At 34.8% G+C, this 27,542-nt stretch overlaps 1 protein-coding gene across 1 annotated transcript; it reads right to left on the reverse strand.

The window, feature by feature from the left end:
• Window positions 1-14,260: 14,260 nt before the first annotated feature.
• LOC138713991 (uncharacterized) lies at window positions 14,261-18,918 on the reverse strand. The gene is made up of 3 exons (XM_069846565.1): window positions 18,803-18,918; window positions 16,164-17,062; window positions 14,261-14,534 (listed from the first exon to the last, which is right to left on the reverse strand). The coding sequence occupies exons 1-3, from the start codon at window positions 18,830-18,832 to the stop codon at window positions 14,444-14,446; spliced, it is 1,020 nt and encodes a 339-aa protein (XP_069702666.1). The 5' UTR covers window positions 18,833-18,918; the 3' UTR covers window positions 14,261-14,443.
• Window positions 18,919-27,542: the final 8,624 nt, after the last annotated feature.

The raw sequence follows: 27,542 nt of genomic DNA on the forward strand, positions 1-27,542 counted from the left end.
TGTTGATACAGCGTCGTAAAATAACCCAATAATTAAATCTTTCCACTTCATAATTTTCCCCGTTCATGTCGATACCAAACTTCATGAAATATTTTGACTGTAAAATAATCTTCAATTTGGAGGTTAAGCTTATATGAAATTATTTACATAATATATACAGAGTTTTTAACTCAGGCAGTCCTCCATTAAGTATTTGCATTAGTGATTATACTGTAGCCTATTCGTTTATCGAAATTGAATTGGATCGTCTGCTGAAGTTCTTTTTATGTGGCATTGAAATATGTACAAATGTGTCATGTATTCAGGCAGAAGGAAAGTAGGTAACAAATTTATTTAGTATTTTTATACACGTACTATCCTACTATTACCTACCGCATATTTATTATGTATTCACTCTGACGATGCTATGAAATCATTGTATTTCCTAAGGCTAATAAATATCTATCTATCTATCTATCTACATAAAATTGAGCTATTTTTATATTTTGTGGTTTATCGAGATTTGTGAAATTATTACGTCCACTACAATTGTTCAAGAAATTTATTTTAGAGTAATTACTGTACATATCGAAAATGTGATTGCCTCTTAATAGAGGAAAGAAGACTAAAAAAGGTTGTATTCCAGGTTTTTTAGGAAATATTCACGATTGATGTACTCTTGTTACGTGTTTTTCAATGACTAACATACAGAGAATTGTTATAGGATTCTAAGATAATAATTGGCGTACGTAAATAGCAATATAAATTTTTACAATTTCGGGCAAATCCATGTTTCTAACAGTACCGTGGATCAATTGAGTCGTGGCAGTATCTAACCACATATTATAGTTACACTAATGTACAGTAGTCTATTGCGAATAATAATTTTGTAAAAAGAAATTCGTTAATTTTATGGTTATTTATTAGAATATCAAATTCCGTTCTTCAATGCTACTCATTAAGCTTCTGAGAGCGCCCTATAACAGCGGGAAAGTGGAGCACTACTCAGAAAGTACTTAATAGGTACCGGTAATGATAGCAATCCGACTTGCTTTGTGCTGAATGTGTTTTCTCGCATATTCCAGAAATATGAGACAAGCATTAGTTTGTGATGAAGTTTAAGACCTTGAAAAGACATTTGTATGTATTTATTTACACTGCAAGTGGGCAAGCACCCCGTGGCAGTGGTATACACAATATATGCAATCTGTTTATATTTAGTAGATACGTGAATATATGGAGAGTGTTGTCATTTTTTTTATTTTGGGCTGCAGAAGAAATAGAAGTGTATAGTGTGCATTGAAATACAGATATTGTGGTTTCAAAAATTTTGATCGCGTTTGAACAACAAAAGACTATTGTTCATGTGATTCTAAAAGCCATGAAAGACTGCTTTCACATCTTGATGATACTAAGAATTTTCTTAGTTACGCCTGAGGTTACAACTTAACAGCGTTTATAAGAGCAACGTAAGTACTCATATTTTATTATAAAATTAAATTATTGTTATGGTAAAACTAGATCAGTCTCTCCAGATAACATTCACAGGATGTTTCAAAATATGGTATTGGTTTATTGTATACCGGTATATACATCGTCAACATGGGCGGACGCAGGATTTTTTTTCGGGGAGGGATTTTAGGAGATAGTAAAAATGGAGTAATGAGAAATAAGTTTATATACTCACCATTTGTTTCCGAGTCACAAATATTTACAAGTTGGCCTGAGTAGCGTAGTCGGTATAGCCTTCTGTGCTCGAAGTTGCGGGTTCTACCCCAACTCAGCTCGATGGCATTTTAAATGTGTTTAATACGACAGGCCTCATATCAGTCGATTTACTGGCATGTAAAAGAAGACCTGAGGGAAAAAATTCCGGCACACCGGCGACGCTGATATAACCTCGGCAATTGCGAGCATTGTTAAATAAACCATAATTTTTTAATTTTAACATTTACAATGACTGCAATACAAAAACAATGACAGAATTACATTTACAGAAGAAGGCGACGAGGCTTCTTAGACATTTCATCCAGTACTTCATGAGCTTTTATTTCTACATTTTTATGTATAAACATTAAGGCCAGTCCATTTAATCTGTCTGCTCCCATCGTGCTCCTCAAGTAAGTCTTCAAATACCGCAATGTTGAGAACGACCGTTCTGGTGTTGCTGTAGTTACAGGCAATGTGCAGAAAAGTTTCAGCTCCTTGCGAGTGCAGGAAAAAATAATTTCATTGCACCTGTTCAAAGATGATATAAAATCAGTAGGTATTAGGTGAAGATTCTTCTTATCAAGGAAATTTCTTCTCCGCATTCTCAATTCATTGAAGAAAGACTCTGGTGATGCATCAACATCATTGGGCTACTGATTTACTACAGCCTGAACAGCTGTTTCTAAATCTTCATCTGATGCTCGCACTATGTTTTTAGGCAGCAAAGTTTGTATGGACTTTAGGATTCCCTTATGATTAAAAACCTGTCCTTGAGCTGACTAATGAAATGGCCTAAGAAGAGAAGGAAAATTAAAAGCCTAAAATACTCTTCATGACTCTCTGTCTTGAAGTAAGAACGCTGTGTTTGTCTTCCTACAGTTCTTGGAATTTAACATTTTAGCAGAGAGAATATACGTGGAAAACTCTCTCATTCCTATGTACATTCACGAATTAAAATTAATATTATTTTTGTTTCTTGTTTCGTATTTTTCTCAAATTTCGGGAGGGGATATATCCCCTTAATCCCCCCCTTTGCATCCGCCCCTGATCGTCAAGGCTATTATTGCTGATTACTCATGGAAGAAATGCGATTCTCGGGTACAGTAATATTTTCTATTATTATACGAACTCCTTGTTCATCTGCAAACAACCTACATTCAGTATATTAAGAGACCGCGTCATAAGGCTGGTTTACATTAGAATATTAAGTGGTAAGAGTGCTTACTATTATCACAGTCTAGTATATACAGTCACGAAGCTTAATACTTACTAAATATGCAAACATAAACAGTTGAAATATGCATCCATAGATAGTTGCTCACCACCAGGATCGCTACTATCGCCTCATCACAGATTCTTTCCCTAGCAGACCATAAAATGTATTGTACTTTCGATATCGTGTTCTTTTTTGAAAAAATTAACACTTTCCTTCCACTATTGAAATATGAAATACATAAGGTTTATATATTATTTTCATAAAATATATATCATATTCTATAAACTCACCTTCCTGGATCTTTCGGAAGAAGGATAACTAACCTATTTTTCTTACAAATTTATAGTACTACAAACTTCTCCTTGTCCCATATTATTATTCAAATTATTGTATTTTAGCCATTTACATTTATTACAACCGATAACGAACATTTCACAGTTTACATAGCTTTTCACAAAAATGCGAAATACGGCACAGTCAATGCTTTTTCGATCTAGACCAGGCCGTAATGTTTGTTCGGGTTTTCTATTTCAGTGTATTGAGCTCAGTGAAATATTACATTATAACTTTATAGTTTATCATAGTTAAATGGTAAACATGGCGGCCAGTCAGATTGCGTGTACTTGTGCTTACAGGAATAATCGTAATATTGAAGGTAATCAAGATCATCAGTGTACGTCTTGTGCATTCTTACAATTGGAATTGTGTAAAGTTTCCGCTGAATTGAAGACTGCGTGGGAAATTATACGGATTCTCCAAGAAAATGCAAACCAAATAGCTACCAACCAAGCCCACACAATGGCGCCTAGGCATAATGTTTCCACTGTTGAAACTTGGTCTCAACCTGATCGAAAAAGAGGTAGAAATATTCGCACCAGCCTTGTGGAAAATATACCCACAAGTAATAGATTTACTCCTCTACAATACGATGAACGGCATCAGATGAGTGAAGAAGGGAAAAAAGTTGATGGAGAAGAAAGTAGGCCAATAGCAGCGAAGCAAACCAGTTCCAGTAGGCCTAATTTTAGCACACGTAAAAAACATAAAATACTGGTAATAGGTGATAGTCATGCCAGAGGGTGTGCATCTGAGCCAAGGTTACATGTGAATGAATATACGGAAGTGAGTGGTTTAGTAAAGCCTGGTATGTGCCTGGACGTTATAACAACTTCTGCAAAAGAAGAGATGAAGAAAATGACCAAAAAAGACACGGTAGTGATCTGGGGAGGTTCCAATGATATAGCCAGGAACAACACAGACAATGGACTACGTCATCTACAACAATTTGTGGAAAGAAATGACCAAACCAATATCATAGTAATGAACGCTCTACATAGACATGACCTTCCTACAACATCATGTGTCAACAGTGAGGTTGTAAATTTCAATAGGAAACTGAAAAAGAGACTAAAAGTGTACAATCATGTAAAGGTAAATGAAATAGACTTAAATAGAGACAATTTCACTAGACATGGCTTACATTTGAACGGTAAAGGAAAGGAGGCAGCAGTGAGAAAAATAGCAGTGATATTACATAGCAAGTTAATACTCCCGAGTACCCCCATTGCTCTTCAGTGGAATGACGATCAGTCCCAGGGAATGGATCGGCCAAATGATGAGACCTGCACGAGAGCTTCTTCGCGATCTAGTAAAGCACCTGCTCGTCTTCAGGATTCTTTATGTCCAAGTTTATCCCGGAAGAAGAGACAAAGGAGTCTGTCAGAGGAGAAGCTGTCGTCACCTGGACTGGATTTGAATTTGGGGGAATTGGAACTACCTCTTCAATGGAAGTCCGACTCGATGGTAGATAATGAAGAAAATCGATGCCTCCAAGAAAGTCTTCAGAGCCCGGAAGCGGGAACTAGATCCTCGGCTCGACTTGTGAAGACGCCTGCCCATCTACGTGATTTTTTATACCAGGGCCACTCACGGAGATTGGAACCACAGACCTAAATAGTGCATGTAAACTTAGCTCTTTCTCATTTGCTGATAAAAAGACTTCTTATAATGCTAACAAAATGGCCTCTGTCACATTAATGCATCAAAATTTTCAGTGCATTAGAAATAAGCTGTATCAATTAGAAATAATCATAAACCATGATTTAAAGAAGTTAGATATCTTATGCTGTACAGAGCACTGGCTAAACACAAAGGAAATAACATACTGTCATATTCCAGATTTCAACCTTTCAAGTTACTTCTGTCGGGACACTTACAAAAATGGAGGAACAGCTATTTTTGTGAGACAACATTTATCACATATAGAAAAAAAGAATACGTATTATCTAAACCAAGACAAAGTATTCGAACATGCTGTGACTGAAATTAGCGGTCAGGATTATAATTTAACTGTAGTGTGTGCCTATAGGTCCCCAGATGGCTGTATAAAAACCTTTTTAGAAAAGTTTGAACTTCTTTTAAATCACCTAAAAAGCAAAAAGAAACAATTAATTTTGTGCGGTGACTTCAACATAGATTTTTTAAATAGTGATGCTACCATAACAGAATTCAGATCGCTAATTCGATCATATAATCTGATAGAAACAATAGACACTCCAACTAGAATAGCCTCTAATTCTAAAACATGCCTAGACCAAATAATTATTGACCATGATTCTTATCCGTTCTCAGTAGGAAATATTGATATGGGTATCGCAGACCACAATGCTATATTCTTAAATATTTATGCATTTGAAAACCCTAAACCAAATAGCATTAAGCCAATTAGGTATAAAAGATCTTTTAATGATGAAAACGTTGAATATTTTAAACGTTTGCTAAGCAAAGAAAATTGGATTGAAGTAACCAACTTAACAGATGTGGATGCGAAAACAAACGAATTTATAAACTCAATAACTCATTATTTTGATGTTGCTTTTCCACTAAAAAAATGTACACTTACAAATAAGCAGTTCAACAATTCAAAAAATTGGATAACGAAGGGGATTGTAACTTCTTGTAGGAGGAAAAAGGAGTTATATAAATTGTGCCAAATTACAAATAGCCTAGATCTTAAATTACATTATAAACGATATACCAGCATATTAAAGAAAGTTATACATGCAGCTAAACTGAAATTCAATGGAGAATTCATTATGAAAGCACAGAACAGAGGTAAAGCTATATGGGAAGTTGTAAAGAAAGAAACTTGTAAAAATACCAAAGTCTCAAATCAAGACTTTTCAATAATACATAATGGTCAAACAATTCAAAATTCCTTCGAAATAGCTGAAATTTTTAATAATTTTTTTGCAAATGTAGCAGACAATCCTAATAACCAGGTAACAGGTAGTCAGGAAACAACCTTACATGGAACAGGAAATGTAAACACCATATTTCTATCTCCCGTGACTGCAGATGAAATTCTCGATATAATAAAAAAACTAAAAAATAATCTTTCCTGTGGACCTGATGACATTCCGGATGGTATTGTAAAGAAATGTGCTGTACTACTAGTAGCTCCACTAGTAAACATCTGCAATTCATCTTTAATTAGTGGTAAATTTCCCGAACAATTCAAACTCGCAAAAGTATGTCCTATATTTAAGAAGGGAGATAAACAAAATATTAACAACTATAGGCCGATATCTCTATTATCTACATTCTCCAAAATCCTTGAAAAAGTTATGTATAATAGATTAGTTCGGTTTTTAGATTGCAATGGTGCACTATCTAATGCTCAATTTGGATTTCAAAAAGGCAAAGGAATTAATAACGCCATATTCACTTTCACGGAATTTATTCTAAATTCAAAAGACAACAAGAATCAAACAGTTGGGCTATTCCTGGACCTGAGCAAAGCATTTGACACAGTTGACCACATGATACTGATCCAGAAACTACAATGGTTTGGCATAAGGGGGTTAGCTAAAAGTTGGTTTGTTTCTTACCTAAGTGCAAGGCAACAATTTGTTGAAATAGGCTCAATGAAATCATATCCCACTATCATGAAAAGCGGGGTGCCCCAGGGTTCCATACTTGGCCCAATTCTATTTCTCCTGTATATAAACGACCTTCCCTCAAGGATAACACAAGCTAAAACCGTTCTCTTTGCAGATGACACCAATATTGTTTTCAATGCTCTTGATAAAAATAATTTACAGGAGAAAATAAATGAAACCTCAAGACAACTAGAACAGTGGTTAGCTAGCAATAGACTAAAACTGAATGTCAGTAAAACCGTTTGTATGTATTTCAGTCAGAAACAACTACATGACTCCATTGAAATACTACTTAATACTGGAATAAAGGACGTCGATTGTACAACATTTTTAGGGATATGGATTGATTCCAACCTCACGTGGGAAAGTCATATTCAATTCTTAACTGATAAACTAAGTCGTTTGTGTTATGCTTTCCGTGTCCTAACCAATATAACTCCCAAGGAACTACTTAGAGCGGTTTACTTTGGCTATGTTCACTCTGTATTATCATATGGGATAATTATCTGGGGGTCGTCATCAAAACTTGCACAAGTGTTTAGACTGCAAAAGAGAATATTGAAAATTATAAAGAAAGTACCTATTCGCTCGGATAGTAAAAAAATATTCAAAGAGTTTGATATTTTGCCCCTACCTTGTATTTACATTCTTGAAACAGTCTGTTTCATCCACCAAAATTATGATAGTTTTAAAATAAACTCTGATTATCACAACTACAGCACAAGAACATGCAATAATTTACATTTTAATCATCATAGGTTATCCAAAAGTCTCAATAGCTTATCACATACAGGGATAAGACTTTACAACAAACTCCCTGTTGAAACTAAAGCCCTTAACTATGCTAGATTTAAAAAGTCAGTGAAGCATATTTTACTTTCCCACATGCCTTTTACTGTCAATGAGTATCTTAGTTTAGCACTCCAAATTTAGCTTACAGTCGTTAGTATCTCCTTTTGTGTTTACTGCTGTTCTTTTCTGTCTGATTCATGTCTGGGGTGAGACTGCCCAAGGAGATAAGGAAACCAAGAACCTTGTACAAGTAATGGTCTGGAGAAAACTGTGGAGAATTGACTTCATTACTGAATGTGTTGATTGTATATTATTTGTATATTATTGTAGACATCTTGTATGTCGGAATAACATGTATGTAACCGCATATTTATTATGTATTCACTCTGACGATGCCATGAAATCATTGTATTTCCTAAGGCTAATAAATATCTATCTATCTATTGCTAAGCTTTATTTAGTGTAATGTGTACAGAAGTTCCGTTTACTTCTTGTTGCATAATATGTTGCAGAAATAATTACAAAACTGTGTTATTTTAATGTGAAGAGAATTTTACATGTTAACATAATCTATTTGCGTCAACATTTCAAGTTTAGAATGGAAACTATTTTGAGGTTTAATAAAAAAGAATTTATATTGTAATTTCAATTTAGCACATCTCCCTTCCTTAATTTTAGACAAAACATTTACCATACCACTCCTATGAAATTAGTGTACGTACAATATTGTGTTACCTCATCTCTTAAGTAGTAGATAAATACAGTAATTCAGTACTCAATTTTAGTATTAAAATACAGACAAATTGAATGTCCGGGGTATCATACATGACATTATGCTTAATTATAATGTATGATTGCGAATTTAGGAATGTGTTAAATATAGTAAACATAATCTATAATTTTCATATGAATGGCAAGGTATTGGAGATCACTAAATTTAGACAGAAAGGGGCAACTGGTACAGTAAACACAACCTATAATTTCAACATATTTAAATATCCGTGCGGTGCAATTGATAATTATTGAATCGTGCATAAATGAATGTACAAGAATTTCGCAATATTTAATCGAAATAAAGGCAGGTATTACACATACGAACAACGTAATTTTCACACCATAAATAATATTACATCTTAACTCGCAAGTAAATTATGTCTGAAGTGTCTCATAATCATTGTTTTAAATTTTATTAATGGAATTACACTACATTTTACTGTTTATGCATTCCAACTAATTTATATGGTTGAAACGCCGCCCTTCGTGATCGGGTTAAGCAATTTACATGGTCTGCCTTACGGCCTGTATTACATCACGATGGCTGTGGCACAGTGACTGTATATAGTAGACTGTGCTATTATCTGTGCATTTCGAACTGGCGGCTCAAGGTCAAGTAATGGACTGCATTTCCTACATGTGCTTACGCCAATCTTGGACCATTCTTCTCAATTGAAGTCAGCTCGGACAGCCGGAATTACTAGTGCTTCAATTCACAGTTTTCAGTTCAGTGACTCGTGCGTAGTTTGTACTTTTGTATGTGACCTTGAGCCGCCAGCCCGAAGTGCACAGATAATAGCTTAGTGTAAACAGTTTGGAATAGTAGCAGTCTAGGAACAATTGGATTTAGCTCAATTTCGTCGTAACCAAATTGCACGGTTCAAAGCTACCGTAGCAAATTCTCCAGTTTAGCGTAGGTTATGTTTACATCAGATATAATAGTAATAATTATTCTGACAGAAAAAAGTTATACAATCAATAGTCTAATAGGTATTAAACAGAATATGATAAATATAGGCCCTACTGTGAAAGAATTACAGACACTCGTTAAGGATGTCATAGTCATAACTGAATCTACGTGGAAAAAAATTGGTTAGCCTAGGCCTAAATTCCAACACCCACCTAATACGTATTTAAAGGTAATGCGCACAAGAGACAAAATATAACAGAACCAAGAAGTTAAATATAAATATAAGCTCTACTGTAAAATAATTACAGATACTCGTTAAGGATAATCATAGCAGATACTGGTACTATAGCCTACGCCCAAACCCACACACCCTCTTGTATACTAACAGAATAAAAATGTAAAATATAAATATAGGCTTCACTCTGAAAGATCACAGCCACTGATTAGGGACATCATAGGGTAATTTGAGGTAGGTCTAGGCCAATTTGTTTACTTTTCTAGTTTTCATTCAAAGCTGGACGAAAACTCGAGCGTCCCCAACTAACTTCACTGTATACATTTACTAAAGATGTTATTAATTCACTGTATAAGTTTACCATACGTCCCGTAAAAAGCGGGACAATCTCCTTTTTGCCTAGTTGTCCGGCGTCCACGTAATGTTTTTTTTTTTTTTTTCGGAACTCTCAAAAATCCCATATTTTATTCAAACTTTATTTCATAATGTAAAAATCAATAAGTTTTCTAACTGATGTTTACTTCATACATTAATGTTGAAAGTATTGTTTTGATTTGTATAATGTTTGCAAATGTTTGATTTTGAAATCCGCAAACATGAATTACATACGTAAGAAAGGCAGGCTACTGTTAGGACAAAAGAAAAATACAAGGTAGTTTCAAATGACGTAAATAAATTGACATGAGTAAATATCGTTTAAAGGGAACAGTGTTCTTTCTTTTGTTAACTTCCTTGTTTCAATCTTACTTAATAAATTTTTCAGTAACGTCTAACTTCAATTTCCTTACAAAAAAGAAAAATTTCGATAGTAGACCTAAAATTGTCTCGTATTTTCATGAGGAATTTATGGAAAGCTTAATCATTAAATAACATTATCATGCTTTTTTAATACATTGCAGAAAGGTTATTAGTATGGATCCGTTGTACCCTCCTATGAAATATCGTGATTTATAATTTCTGTGCTCAAAATCAAGCTAAGATCTTATATTCCACTAGATGTACAGTGATCTTCCCATACTCCACGTCCATACCATACCTCTTCTCTTCCCAACATCACGTGATTTATTCCGGTGCCACTACCTAGCAAGCCTTGTCCCTTCTATCTACTTTTATGTTCGAAGATAGGTCATGGATAAATATTTATCCATGGATAGATATTATAGTTAGTCCGCAGAGCAGAGTGGAAGCACCATGTATTGTATAGCACAGATAACACACATTGTTGTATAGTACCGCTCTATCCCCCTCGGCCACCAAAGTGCTCACTATACCTACACTCTACAGGTGTAAATAGTTTAATAGATGAGTAAAGTATTTTAGTAGTCTGGCGTTAAATGTGTTTGTAACCTGGTATTTCGGCAGGTTCTGTGGTGAAGGTTTCCGTGAGTATGTTTTCAACAGGATTTCCGGTGCTAAGTCCGGTAGGGGAGCCTGGGGTACAGTGTGACAATTTTTTTTTCGATATTGTGGCAACAATTTTAATCACATGTAATTTATTTTATATGTAGTTCTTCCTACAACTTTTGAGAACAGTTCGAGGCATATAAACTTTTAAAATTCCTAGAGACACATAATTATATTTAAATTTAATTAGGATCAGGCAGAATATTACAGTGTGCCCCGGCACACAGTGTAACATAACTTGTGGTACAGTGTAACATTACTATTTTATCGTATATTTTGATAAAAAAGAATACAAACTGAAATCAGATAGGGATTGAAACTTGCGCAATTTCACGCATACAAACACATACATATACAAGATCACACATAATTTAGCGAATGTCATAGTTACTTAGGTTCACTTCAAAGTTCAGGCAAGCATTGTGACGTTTGGTTTTTGCTAAAAAAAGTAGGTTGTGAAATCGTCACAATATTACACTTGGGTACAGATGCAGTATCTGACTCTTGAGGAAAAATAAAGTCATTCGTGTTCTTTATTCCTTTCCTAAGGAATAGTGTCACCATCAGCGCCTTTACCCTTTTCTACATTTCCTACACTATTGGAGTTGTTTTGATTCCACCAGACTCATTACTGGTGGAATCAAAACAACTCCAATAGATTCTATGAGATTCCTCACTAATATTAACAGCATCAAAATGACAATAGAAGAAAAAGCACTGATTCAATATGAAAAACTTATTAGATTACCAGGAAACAATTGGCATTCATACAGTTCTCTCTATAGATTGAAAACTCAAAAAAGTTTCTTATCCATTGTTCAAGAATTAAAACAGAAAATCAATATCCCGAATTTAAAAGAAAACCTACAAATTAAACCAAACCCTTTAACTCTATTAAATATAGAATATAATCTAAATTTAACAGAAGAAATACTGAAATCAGAAGTAAACACTGAAATACTAAAACAATTGTCTTTAGAGACAATTAATATTAGATACCCTCCACAAAACTGGCTTCATTTATACACTGACGGATCCTTGATCTCCAGAGAACAAGGTGCCGGTGCAGGTGTTACGTGCTGTCTCTTCTCACTTTATAGATCTCTTGGGTATAGAACAACAAGTTTTGATGGAGAAATCATTGCAATAAGTGAAAGTCTCAGGAATCTTCTATGCCACATCAGTAAATTTAAAAATACAGTTATATTGTCAGACTCCAAAGCAGCTATTCTATCAATCGTCTCTAAACACACACCTTCATCTCAAACAGCAGAACTAACTAAAATGCTCTCTCAATTAATATCACTCAATAAAAGAATTGTATTCCAATGGATACCATCCCATTGTGGAATCCTGGGAAACGAGAATGCGGATGCTTTAGCAAAGAAGAGCAGCACTGCTACTTATCGATCTGTTACTAAATCTACGTATTACTCTGTGAAAAGATTTGTTAAATCTACATACTTAGACTTCAACAAACAAAATTTGATAACACAATCCCATGGGAAAAAATGGAACTCTCTGCATCAAAATCCACAGTTAATTCCCGATTTACCACGAAAATCGTCTGTAGCTGCATTTAGATTGGCAACAGGCCATGATTGTTTGGCCAAACACCTGCATAGAATTGGAATATATCAGTCCCCTAACTGTTCATTGTGCAGCTCAAACCAGGAAATGGATTCGGAACACCTCAAAATCTGTGCTTCGGTGGCTGGTCATGATAGTATCTTTGAAAAATATTGGAGTGCAAGAGGTCAAATGACTTTATTGTCAAACGTCTAGCATTAGAAAACAACAACATTTCCTACATAAAAACCGAATGTTTTCCTGAGAATTTTACTAAATCATAATCTCCCTCGATGAGTGCAGGCTTCTCTGTCCAGGTCGATGATTCATCTTCAAACTCTTGCACCCAATCTTCATCATCTGAAGAAGCAAGTGGTACTAATGTATCTTCGTTCTTGCTTTCCCACTCACAGAGTTTTCCTGTCACTCTCTTTTGCCCTTTCCCCCCCCCTCTCTCTGTAGTGATCGTTCTCTGATTGCCTCTTTCACTGCTTTGCCGATGTTACTTTGAATACCAGTTTGTTAACATAACAGCCAGAGATTAAATCAAAGAATTTATGAAGAAACTTCAGTTTCTGGACATCACTTTAAAACGGTGTAGTGCATTACAGTGCATTATCTTACTCGTGGAAAATTTACCTACGTAATACACGACAAACACAGAATTTGTTTTTGCGAACATACAATTAAGTTTGCACAAATCTAAACAACAGACTTTTTAGTATTTTTCGGAAGATACTCCAAACAATACTACAGTCACCGATCGATACTAATCTATTTTTAGACAGTTGCATTCAATCAATCTTCTTAATGTATCCAGCTGTTTGCTGACAACATAAAGTCCACTATAGTCCACTGTAGTCTATTCAGTTGTTGTTTTTCACGAGAAATGAGGGGTATTTTGATCGGTGTTCATTATAGATGCCTGTTGCTAGTAGCCAGAGTTGGGGTGTAGTCAATATATACTGCAACTGGTACTGATGATTTTAATTTACTTAGACAGTTGCATTCAACTGATAGAAATGAAAAGAAAAATAAACAATTCATTTAAATATGTACGCACTTACTGATGGAATGTTGAAACTAGGCTTTTTTGCAAAGTGTAGGCCAATTTGGTTCAAAAGAATGCATGAATACCCCGAGCTTGCAAAAGAAGCTCTTAGATTTTTTATAACATTTGCAAATAAATACCTAATAAATAAGTAAATAACTTCATATTTATGCAAAATAAGCCTTAAATCTAATTATGATTATTATCAAAACAAAGGCGTGAAATCTCATTGAACTTGAAAGTTATATCACTATGTGTGCATCGAATACAGAGCCCAGATTTGAGAGCTACTTTCTGGAAAAACAGGCACATTTGTCGCATTAATAAAATTATTGTTTACTTTAGTTTTTCATGTTAATAAAGCGTTTTTTAATCATCTCACGACACCTCAGCTCTTTGTACGACCATGGATTCCACCTGGCAGAAAGAAGGACTGAAAATTACTTTAATGTCAGGGATTTCAAGGGTAACTCGAGAGAAGGAAGAGTGAAGACATGTAGAAATACAGTTGAGAAATAAATTGTTGCAGGAACATAAGTAAATAAAATTCACTGCCATCTTACTGTATGTCTATGAAGTAATCAGACAACATACTGTAGATAATTTTCAAATATATTTAATTTTATTCAAATTTAAGATATGAAAACAATTATTTTCTTTCATCAATTGAACTACTGAATGAACTTACGATTAATTATAATAAATAAACTTCATATCTGTGTTGCATAAGAGTACTATTATGCAATATTAACTTCAGTCCAACATAGATGACGTGAAAAGCGTCATAACTTAATACAATATGATACATTGAAAAATAACAAACTGCTTCAGAAATACTTCCATTTAGTGCTCCCATATATAGTTAAGATAGAGGAGTTAAGAGATTGTCTTTCAGAGTTGGAATCTTGATTGGTGGCAGATCGTTAGCCTCAGGGGGTGGATTTGGGAGGAATCTGGAAAATAATTAGCAAGGAAGTAAGAATAAATCTCACTAGAAAAGTAGGTATAAATAATGGTAATAATGCTATATTTTACATATTGTTCTACATGCGATAATCTGGAGATGATCTCACTATAAATGCCATTTTCTCAGAACTTACCGTAAGTAATGCCATTAATTTCAGGGGTTTGTTCTTTGTGATATTAAAGAAAAGTTAAATTCAGTTTTGCTCGTTTTTGCTTCCTTTTCGAGATAAAAATTGTTTTATATGAAACATCTCATAGCATGTTTTGGGAAAGCCATTGATTAAATTCCCAATATGCTCGATCAATTTAAGGGGACACTTCACTAAAAATGACAACTTTTTTCCTAATCATTTTTTCAACCAAATTTTGAGAGCTTTTTTTACTATGTAAAGGACTAACAAAATCAAAATTTTGAACTCCCAAATGTTTTTGACTTTTGATTTTTTACTTTTTTTTCTATTATTTTCTTGGAAATATCTTCAAACTCAAGTTTTTAGTAGAAGATCTCAATTTTTAAGCTTCGTTTTTTCGGTTACATTCACAATACATGGACAAACACTTCTTTACATTTATTTTATGAAATACTTCATTTATTCACATTCAAAAATATATATTTTTATTTTTAATTCATGAAAAAATATTAATAAAATAAACTAGCAGCATTTATCACAAAAATAAACGCGTAGAAACATGCAGCTACCTCATAAGTACTTGCAGTAAAAATGTTCTCCAGATTGATTAATATTTGGCATAAAAAATTTGGTGTTGAATCAAGAAAAATAAACATACGGAAAAATGAATTTGAAAGAAAAATGAATATTTATGTAAATTAAAATTCTTCTCCGCTACATTAATCTAATAACTTCAGGGAGCCAACTTTAGAACAAAAAGTTACTAGATTTATAATCAGAAATTTGAAAGAAAGAATTCTTTGATGAAAAAATAATTTTGACAGCTCTTTAAATGCGACGCCCTCTTACATTCTTAATTAAAAAAAGATTTAATCATATTTGTAATCAGAATCGAACTAAATCCATCTGTGATACGAAAATATATATTCTAAAGAAGTGAAATAGCCAATATATATATATATATATATATATATATATATATATAGGAAAATATTTATGATTTCCAGTGGAGTCTACCCTTAAATTGTATCAGTTTAGATTATAAAACATGTAAAAAAATTAACAAATAAATTCCCATATCAAACTGCAAGAAGCATCAACAAGAAAAAAAGGAAAAAAAAAAAAAAACAACGAACGAACATCAAAAGAAAGTATGAAATTCAAATGTTGCCCAGAAGGGAAACAAATATAAAAGTATATACACAGAGAAAATTGTTTTTCTATGGTAATTCAGCTGTTGACCAGACGGGACCAAGCGTGACGTAGTGTGTCTACACATTTGCGGTAATCGCGATCGGAGATAATCGCGATAATGGTAATCGCGATTGTAGTCTGTCACTAGTATAACTGTTGTGTACACGGCCGACCAATATCAATATAGACCAATTAATTATTATGATTAATTTTTAGAAAACTATTTTGTGCTTATAAGTGGGAAAATAAAATTTTAAAATATTTATGAAATGTTACTTGTTTAAATTTTACCTGATATTTTGTGTCATATTTCTTCTTAAAGAAGATGTCATTCTTTTCAATCTTGTCCTCCTTGTTTTTGCAATGGACTCCTTCGAATTTCCGCTTGCATTCTGAAACACACTGCACTGTGTTTTATTCAGAACAAAAACAGACACAGTATTCCCGTTGTTCTGTTTCAGAGTTTTGTCTGGTAGTTTTTTCTGGATCCCAATATTCGTGTCTCTGCGTAAGTTTCCACCAATATTTGGATTCTGGTTTATTATTTGTGGTCGGTTTTCATCATTTTCTAACTCTTGTCCGTTAATATTTTTACTGATTTCAGTTTCCTTTACTTGATTCTTGACAGTGTTTCCTGAAATTATTGTACGTTCATAGTCATTACGATTATAATTACTGTACTGGTGAAATGTACTTGGATAATAATGTGACAAATATCCTCCAGATAACTGTGGTGTGGCATAACCAAATGGAATTCTGTTTAACATATTCTCATCATTCCAAAATGAGCTGTAATTAACAGGGGTTTGTGCGTTATATGCTGACAGGTATGGATTTATATATGCGCTCTTTGGTATTTCTGGGAGCTGGTGACTTACAATGGGTCTAATCGTAGGATGGGGATCCAAACAATCTTCGTGACCCAGGAGTTCTCCAGTTAACAGTTTAACAACGTTTTGGAATACGCTTAAATCTTCTTCACCTGTATCGTTTCTCGCTTCTCCTTGAGAATTCTGGCCGCAAGTGCTACTTTCTTGAGCGAGAGAGTCTGTTATCATTCCCTGATTGCAATTTGTGAAGCGATCTATTACGCTTTCGAGGTCTCTTAGGTAAGGTATTGCCTTACAGACAGTCAGGTGATAACGAAGTGTTATGTTTCCATCTTGTAAACGAGTACACAAAGGAGTAATCTGGAATAAAAACCATAAACATTATCACACTTATAAAATAAACTTACAAATCGTCAACATCATCACTTGCTTTGAGTGTTAAGGTCCGTGGTTTACTGTTTTCAGGATTATGAAAAAACTCTAGACATTCACTAATAACGGAACTCCTTGGTTGTGTGGTTAACATGATACAGAGTGAAGAGAACCCATAACAAGAAAAGCGTCCACACCTGTGGAGTAGCGGTTAGCGCGTCTGACCGCGAAACCAGGTGGCGCGGGTTCGATTCCCGGTCGGGGCAAGTTACCTGGTAGAGGTTTTTTCCGGGGTTTTCCCTCAACCCAATATGAGCAAATGCTGGGTAACTTTCGGTGCTGGACCCCGGATTCATTTCACCGGCATTACCACCTTCATCTCATTCAGACGCTAAATAACCTAAGATGTTGATAAAGCGTAATAAAATAACCTACTAAAATAATAAAAAAAAACAAGACAAGCAATAGAGATTGAGTTTTGAGAAAAAATGTATCTTCGATTTCCGGAGTAAAAATTTTGATTAAAACATATATAATACTAGTGGCAGCAAATGGTGCAAACTAAGTTCATTCGAAGTTCAAATTAAAACTTTCAAATTTATTTCTAATGAAGAATACCAGATATTTTGGAAGTTATTTGCTTCCATAATCATGAAACATACCCCTGTGAATGGTTTTCTTAATGCTAAATACTTTTTATTGAACCTATACATCTTCAGTTCCTGAGTTTCATGCGAAAACGCAAGTAACAATGTCAGGACGATGAATGAATTTTTCATGTGGGAGTAAAGCAATAGCTATTTCAGTCATTGTGGAGTGTAGGTGAAAGTTAAAAAAAATCAGATTTGCTATGCTTTCGAACAATAGACTTAGCATCTTGGTATAGGTGCTGCATGTAGAGCTTGAAATGTAGAGGGTAAAATAATTTTATCCTGCTAAGAGTCTTGCTGAAATGATCGAGAGACAACAAAATTTTGTAGGCCTCTTATTTTATTAGTAAGTAATACCTTTTGGTCTTTCCTTAGGAACTGCAATTTTTGCGCTCTTTCGAGCCAATAGTGAAGAGAATAACGCCTACACCACACCGCCATTAAGTATATGAAAAAGATCCAACTACTGATTGTTTTCTAACATTTCACATAGACCTGTAACAATTTCCATAAGCCACCGGCGTAGCTTAGGGAGTAGCACGTTTTCTTGCCGATCCAGAATTGCTCTTGGGCGTGGGTTCGATTCCCGCTTGGCCTGATTACCTGCTTGGGTTTTTTTCGGAGATTTTTTCAACTGTAAGGCGAACGTCAGGTAACCCTCGACCATCTTCCTATCACCAATTTCACCACGCTAAATAATTCAGTAGTTGATATAGCGTCGTTAAATTACCAAGTAAAAATTTTCATAATTTATTCATTTGAATATAAAGTTATTATTAAATTAATGTTTCACTGTCGCTGAAATTATGAATCAGTTTAACTAAAATTCCATTTTTATGCTCTGTGGAACTATTAAATTCAAATTCATGCGTATTTATCTAAAAAAAAGTAGACAGACTAATAAGACATTCTAGAATTACGAATGTGTATAATATTATCTTAAAGTGGAATTAATATTAATGTCTGTGAATGTTTAACTAAAACAGTCCTGCGTGAGGAGCAATAATAACTATGTTATGTGTCAAGATGGATGGAATGTAACAGTTACAAGTATAGCGGTAAACATTAGATTATTTACCTGACCATACAAGTTGGTGAACTGACCCATACAGTTAACGTGACAGGAGATTTTCTGTAAAGTTTCTCGTGCGAGGTTTACACCGTTTTGAATTGTATCTAGAATGAATGTCAATGGAACATCTGAAATAAAATACGAAACATTTTATTACTACAATTTTTATATCACATAACGTTAAAACATAGAAACTTGTAAAATGAACAAGTTTTAATTATATACCGTGCTAATTATTGAAACTTAAGAAGGTACTGGATACCTTTTGTGACTCGTTTCGGCATGGTATTCGCCACTTTCAAACAGTAAGGTTTTATGCTTTGATCGTGCATCTTTCTTGCTGTCGTCAGGGAGTGGGATATGTGTGGATAGTACATATTTTAAACTGTGAATGATGAAACCACAGTCTACTACATACAGTCACGAAGACTGGGTTTTGAGGGTGCTAGAAACAATAGACTGTGACGGTTCTATTTTGCATTGCCTGTAATGAGGCGATATTAGCGATCCTAGTGGTGAGCAACTATCTAATGTTTGCATATTTACTACGTATTGAGCTTCGCGACTGTATATACTAGACTGTGATGAAACTGTAGCCCGTCATGACGGCCTGTTTTTGTTTTTGTTTTTTTTTTAGTCACGTGAAAACAATAAGTTCTTATTGACTATGTGGCTGTTTAGCTCACTTCTAGCATTATGCATATGGCTTTTTTCACTTTAGTATTATATAATTAATATTACTTTTAGTTCTCGCCAGCGTTTACATTGCTAAACAGTGGATTTAGAGAAAAACTATGAGAGATTTGGATTGTACGGCTTAAAAATAGTAAGAATTAGACAACATAAAAAAGTGACAATGCTGAATAACCCATTTATTGTTCTCGCTTCTTCAGTTACAATACGAATCAGGAATGGTAGCTCATATTAAACGGAAGTGGTACTTACTTGGGGCTGTGTAGCTGACCAACTGGACTGCCTGAACGTCTTGGGCGATCATTTCGTCCCCATCTCTCCAGGCTTCTACCATCATATTGGCGAAGTCATACAACTGCATACTCTTGTCATAGTTGACAGAAACAATCTGGTTTGCAATTGACCATAAGTGATAAAGTTTTGTGTGAACTGTCTTGGAAACTTCTATGAACACTTCCAACTTCTTGTCGTACTCATCTTTCAAGGAATGGACGCGCTGAGCTTCCGCGTTAAGTTGGCTCAACTGAAACAGGACACAGAATAAAATTATTACCATTTCAAGATCACGTTCCCTTTCTTTAAATTCAGCCCTGCTCACTTAATGATAATAATTCTGTCATCCGTCGTAAACTAGTCTCCACCCCAGCCGCAGAAATGTACGGTAATTTTTTACAATAAAATTGCACTAACAATGGAAGGCGAATATCTATCCATATTCACCGATCAAAATGCATATATTCGAGGCATACCAAAAGCATGAACTAACCAAACCTGAGCTGTCACTGATACTAAACCTTAGGGGGAATTGAATTGAATTGGAAGAGAGGGGAAATGGGAGAAATTTAAAAGGTACGCAAAAACGCGTCCTTGCAAAGGGAACTGGGGGCTAAGAGAACAATATGTGAACTCCAAGCCTGTTGGCCACTTGTCCCACTCCGGCTTTCGCTGCTGTACTGAAGGAGCTCTAGAAAGTTGTGAAAGAGAAAAGCTGAAAATAGACGTAACCTCTTAGGTACCACATAAGTGGAAGGGAAAAGGGGAAGGGAGATGCGTTCGAGAAGCTGACTGCAGGATGGAGAAAGAAATGCCGGAAGGTGTAGGCCTAAGTCTGCACGTTGAAAGGTACTTTTTCCTTTCGCAGTGCAAGTGGAGTTGAGTAAATTCGCTCGTGTAACAGGTGTGATGTTCGAAAGCTAAGGCAAGGCCACCTGAAGAAATGCCGGGAGTTGTAAGTCTGCACATTGGAAGGTTGCAGTGGCGGCTCTACAATAAGAACTGAGCTGCAGAACCGCCATTTAAATTGACCTGAATAAAATTAAAAATGTAAGACGTGTTTTTTATGTAATCTAGTTCATTGTTTCATTTATTTTTCCAATTCATTCTCCTTCGATTCGATATTTTACTGTCTGTAGAAGCCTTGAACTGCTCGAGAATTTTAGCTGTAGTATACTTTTCGGATCTGTGATCGGCAGTTCCTGAAGCTCAACGTAGGGTAGTCGGCAGCAGAAAACTGGTTTACTTCACCGTTCCATAAGACTGCATTAGAGCTGCAACCGAAGCAGCTCTCTCCGTATATACAAAAGATCCGTCAACACCCTCATCTCTTTATGATTTGCGTTAGAACACACAGGCTTCTGGACTACGTATATCATTACAGTTCCAGTGTGTTATAGTACTGTGGGTGGTGTGATGTGATTAGTCAGTGTGTCTAAGAAAATATTTTATATTAAAAATGAATGAAATGAAACCTAATCGATCAATCCTTTTCGAAATTAAAAGAGAAATTGCATGTTAACTTAAGAAATTAGGACGTCCTACACAAAATTTAAGTATTGAAATTTCTAGAAAAAGTCGAAATTATGTAGCCTACTAGTCATTTTAATACCGAAATGTGTAATGGAAACGATTGGTTTTTTGCTGCGCTCATGAAAACGCTTTCTCCCCACCCGTGTATTCTGTTTAGAGGAGAAACTACATGGACGAACACTGGAGTGAAGGATTTAGTTAATTTGACTTAAAAAACTAGAAAAGCATGTGGGGCACATCTCCACTACGTGACTAGTTGTACCATGTGGGAGAGGTGTAGAGCACGGATGGTTGGAGTACAATTTCGGGTGCACAGTCAACTTCGAGAAGGGGCTGTAATTACACGCGTTATCCGATTTAGATGCAATAAACAGCATACGTTTGCTAAATACACTATTTTTCATGCAGAACTGCCAACCTTTGTAACCGCGGGCCGCTACTGGAAGGTTGACTGTAAAAACTTGCTTTCTATTTATGTAGGCCTACCTACCAAAAAGCTCATATGTCATGTTATCCCGCCTCTCCACCAACCACCACTTTCACAGCAATTTCCCACCCTTATTCCTGTGCGAAATTGACGTCGCCACTAATTCTTTTTACAGTATGTATGATTCGATTAGAGGCCAAGATCGTAAATAGGCCTTTTAGACCTACATCCTACTTTTATTTGGTAGCGCAATTGTAAAGAAAGAACAAATGTATTAACCGGCATCAAACACATATTCAATTAACATAACATAACATGGAATAATGACTCTTGGTATTGTAAATAAGTAGGTACTTTAGTACGATTCTTGGCATCTCTCAGTGCAGTCCCTACCCGGAGATCCGATTGAGAGACTATTTTACCTCCGGAGAATTTTACAGTGAGGGACTCCATGAATCATAAGCTGAAAAATATAGTAGGACTGCGTTGGTGTTAATACAGCTTATGTGGGTACCTCTTTGTTAAACAACAAGTTTAAGCCCCCTCACCACATGTTCAAACATTTTTAATAAGAGCCAGAACAGGTCACATTGTCACTCAATTGTACCTACACCGATTTCACATTTCTGATAATCCTACTTGTCTGTGGTGTAATAATCATGATGAAGATCTGGAACACATTCTTCTATACTGTCCATCCATAAACCTCAAAAGAAGTCAATTAAAATCATCAGTACCAGTTGCAGAAGACACAGCTCTGCAGTATATATTGACTACACCCCAACTCTGGCTACTAGCAACAGGCATCTATAATGAACACCGATCAAAATACCCTTCATTTCTAGTGAAAAACAACTGAATAGACTACAGTGGACTATAGTGGACTAGGGTATATGTTTTCAGCAAACAGCTGGATACACTAAGAAGATTGATTGGTATTGTAAACCAAACTAGACCCTCTCTCCCAAAAATATACTACCCTAACTAAGTACAATAGAAAACAACATAAAATTCTTGATATCGTACAGTATACCGGTACTAGACTCAAGGAAACACTGTTCACAATAACTCAACCCTACAGTTCCATTATATGAGAATATGAACCTGCATCATCGAACAGCAACTAGTTCCTATGAGATTATTCTATGATCATGAGTTCAGTCTGGTGCACACACCATCATTATGACACGAGACAAAGTACACAGTTCATGTCTATGGAAATAATATAAATAATAAAACTGTAGCCCGTCATGACGACATCTTTTTGTTTCTTTTTTTTGTCTAAAAATGGCCATATTTGATTTTCTGTCAGAAACGAAAACTAGGCCTACTAAATATGGCGAAAAACACAGTTTAAATTTCTAAAACCCCATACATTTTACAAACTTCAAATTTAAAAAATAGCTAAAAATAGATCGTTCCTAGAAAAAAAGTATAAAATAACTTTTCACAAATTTGGCACACTTACATTTCTAATGGCCAATATGCAACGCATATAAAAAAATAAGAACAATCCAAACCTAAAATGTTATTGATCCTCGATCTTACGAGAACTCACTGTCTACTGTATCCATCTGTATACCAAAAAAAGAACATACAAGGTATATTAAAAGTCTAAACAAACCAAACCCAATCTGTCACTGATCCTCGAAATAAAGTTTCCTGAACCTAAAAGGGCAACTGTTCTCTTGTTTTACACTACTCGACAAGAAATTGTTTATCTTAATTTATTCACTATTCGTTAATGAAATTTGCCTACTGAACACGAATGCGCCATTGGCTTTTCTCAAAAGTTGATATTTAAAAAAAGTATTCTGTAAGTATTTTATATTTAAAAAACCGCCATAAACAAACACATGCTCTATTTAATCTTCTTATCAGCAGCTTAAAAAAATTGAGGTTTCTCCTACCTTAATGTACTTACTTACTTATTGGCTTTTAAGGAACCCGGAGGTTCATTGCCGCCCTCACATAAGCCCGCCATTGGTCCCTATCCTGAGTAAGATTAATCCAGTCTCTATCTTCATATCCCACCTCCCTCAAATCCATTTTAATATTATCTTCCCATCTACGTCTCGGCCTCCCCAGAGGTCTTTTTCTCCTCCGGCCTCCCAACTAACACTCTATATGCATTTCTGGATTCGCCCATACGTGCTACGACACACCTCAAACGTCTGGATTTAATGTCCCTAATTATGTCAGGTGAAGAATACAATGCGTGCAGCTCTGCGTTGTGTAACTTTCTCCATTCTCCTGTAACTTCATCCCTCTTAGTCCCAAATATTTTTTCTAAGAACCTTATTCTCAAACACCCTTAATCTCTGTTCCTCTCTCAAAGTGAGAGTCCAAGTTTCACAACCATACAGAACAACCGGTAATATAACTGTTTTATAAATTGTAACTTTTAGATTTTTTGACAGCAGACTAGTTGACAAAAGCTTCTCAACCGAATAATAACAGGCATTTCCCATATTTATTCTGCGTTTAATTTCCTCCCGAGTGTCATTTATATTTGTTACTGTTGCTCCAAAATATTTGAATTTTTCCACCTCTTCGAAGGATAAATCTCCAATTTTTATATTTCCATTTCGTACAATATTCTGGTCACGAGACATAATCATATACTTAGTCTTTTCGGGATTAATGTAAAATTACCTTAATGTAAAATAACAAAAATTCAGAACTCGACATATGAAGTTCTTATCCTTTTCCCCATCTTCTTCACAAAAGAAAAACTGGTGCATTTATCAGTTAGACAATTTTTATACAGCGAGAAGCTTCTTTTGACATCGCATGAGGTGAATGGAGCGTAAATGAAAAGTCTCACAATGTCATTTGCGATTTTGTCCTCTTCTTTCACTTTATAATGCTAATTCTGATAAGATATAATATTATGCGCATAAATGTTATTCCAAAATATAAATTTACAGGTTAAGGGACATTTACGAGTTTAGTATCATAAAATTCAATGTGATGTATTTACGAATACACCATCTATAATGACACACACATCACTCTCTTTAAATAATACAGTACTAAAATATTGTAAGCAATTATCCACACTATAAATAAATAAGTATAATAATTTACTTACATCTTTCTTCAATTGATTTACTAAGACACAACAATATTTTGTATGTGTTGCTACATTTAACGGCAAAACACACATTACTTGAGACTGTGACATAGTTTTCAATTATTTAAGTGTAATATTTGATACTTCAAATCAACACGCAACTACAAATACAGTATATGAGACACAATTACTGAATAAAATTAGAATTAATTATAGCATGGGCGAAAATACCAATATTACCAAAAGAGTAGCCTATAGCGATTTCTTAATTCAACATGTACGCTAAAAGCGACTATTGTTGTCGAATTCCAATAGCAGCAGTCATAGCAACAACACACAGGAATCATATTGCCATAACAATTGACGATCAATTGTGTTGCACATTTCCATGGAGAAAAAGAGAAATTTGTTTATTAACAACAAAAAGATCGGCCTACTAATCCATTCATAATGAACAATGATTAAAAACTATGTAAAAATTAAAAATTATGTATGTGACAAAATAAAAAGAAAACAGTAATAATTAAAAAAAAACATAAGATAAATAATGTGAAAACATAGAAAATCATTTACAATAAAAGTCTCTTGAATATAAATGATTACTAATAATTATAGCTATATTTAAGGATGATTTTAAAATTTAAGCTGGCGGTGTTTTAACACATGAGCCGTTCAGAGCAGAAGTGGTGTAAGTCAAAATTGGGTAATGTGATTTAAAGTAAAAAATTCTGTAAAATACAGCGCAAAGTAGCAATTAATATGTCCTTCGTGCTATCCACTGACTACTAATAGTTTAAATAAATTGAATATTAATTGCTGCTTTGCGCTGTATTTTACGGAATGTTTACTTTAACTCTCATTAGCCATTTTTGGCTTACACACTTCTGCTCTTAATGGCTCACATGAGATCCTATGACATCAATCGTTCCATCAGAAATTTTAAATTGTTTAAGTTGATTTAAAGTTTCTAGAGGGATCGTGCTACGGGCACCGAACATGAGCCCAAAAACTGTCCAATGTGTGATGTGGTGTTGTGCTCCCAGATGCTGACAACAAGGCTCTTTTTTTACGACACACCTCTTGTGGCTGTTGCTCGTGCATCTCGAAACGGATTGTGGGATCAAGAATGATACCACAGTCTAGTATATAGTCACGAAGCTTGAGTTTATGAGAGCACTAGGAACAATAGACTGTGCAGGTACTATTTCGCATTGTCTATAATGAGGCGATAGTAGCGATCCTAGTGGTTAGCAACTATCTATGGATGCATATTTACTACGTATTGAGCTTCGTGACTGTATATACTAGACTGTGATCCTTTGCCGATCAATTCTGATATCAGCGCGTAGAGTCATCAGAAGAGACGCAACCAAGCTTCTCATAAATCTCATAGGAAGCATTCTGACGGATTGAAGCTGCGATGAGAGAACGGACCGTATTATTATTATTATTATTATTATTATTATTATTATTATTATTATTATTATCATTATCAGTGGCGTGTGGTGATAAATAATCCTGGTGGTGCACAAATATTTATTATGATTATGATGATGATGATTATTATTATTATTATTATTATTATTATTATTATTATTATTATTATTATTATTGTAGGTAGTAACTACTACATAACTATTAAAATATGTTACGTACGTATAGATTTACATAATTTTGTTAGTCAAGAAATTGCAGTTAATCAGTTTCCTATGTAGGTCCAGTAATAGCAAAGTATAGTGTTCAATTTCTATGCAGCACACCGTAAATAATATTGTTTTCGCTATGTTGCGTTTTATAACACAGTCCACACGTTCACAAGCATTCGATACGTGTGTTGTCTCATCAGCCTTAACTGTTAAAAAGTCAGCAGCTTTCTTTATTTCTTTGAAATCTCATCATGCCATACATCAAAATGGCTTGAAGAACTTCGTTCTGTATAGTGTTTGATGTGCTCTTAAACAGTGTTCCTATTTCCAAATGTTAGGAAGAGTGCGTCTAATTCAGAACTGAAATTGATGAGGCCAAGAAAAATACTAGCGTTTAAAAATGAGTTTCCGTCTTCGTGACCTCTTAAAGCCAACTCAAAAGCTCCACAAAACCGCACGCACAAATCTGTTCTTGGCAACTTTATCATTGTGAAGTGCAACAATCCAATTGAATCCAATGTGTCTGTATGTTTGTTTGACCCAACACTAATTTAACATTATTGTTGATGTGTGCAGCTGAAGAACCGTGTTTTTTATTCTTTCGTTCATGTGCTTCAAATCAATCATATTTGAAGAATGATAATCAAAATTATTTAGTTATTACGCACAGTCCTAAATTCAAACAGAAAAATAAATAAAATTCATAAAACGTACATATTTTTGTCAATAAATGTTCGCCGTCGAACAACAGGCAAGGAAAACAAAATACAGCGTCTTTTACATTGCAGCCGCATATTGCATTTTTCGTAAGTCCGAATGTTGAATTTTCTTGTCACTTCTCTATTACTGTTCTTCGTCACTTATATTTTAATTCATGTGTAGGTCTACCCATCTTCTTTATTTTGATCTTTTCGTGTAAAGGTCTTATGGAAAATTACACATTTAAAAGACTTTGCACATTATTCATTGTAACATTTATGATGGAACGATCTTGAGAACACATCTGAAAGTGCTCCTAAGCCCTCCTACGCACAATGTACTGGCTCCCTACCATGCTCCAAAGTCTGCCAGTGAAACAGTACTACTGCGCATGCTCGA

This window comes from Periplaneta americana, chromosome 14 (assembly GCF_040183065.1).
Source record: "Periplaneta americana isolate PAMFEO1 chromosome 14, P.americana_PAMFEO1_priV1, whole genome shotgun sequence".
Lineage (NCBI taxonomy): Eukaryota > Metazoa > Arthropoda > Insecta > Blattodea > Blattidae > Periplaneta > Periplaneta americana.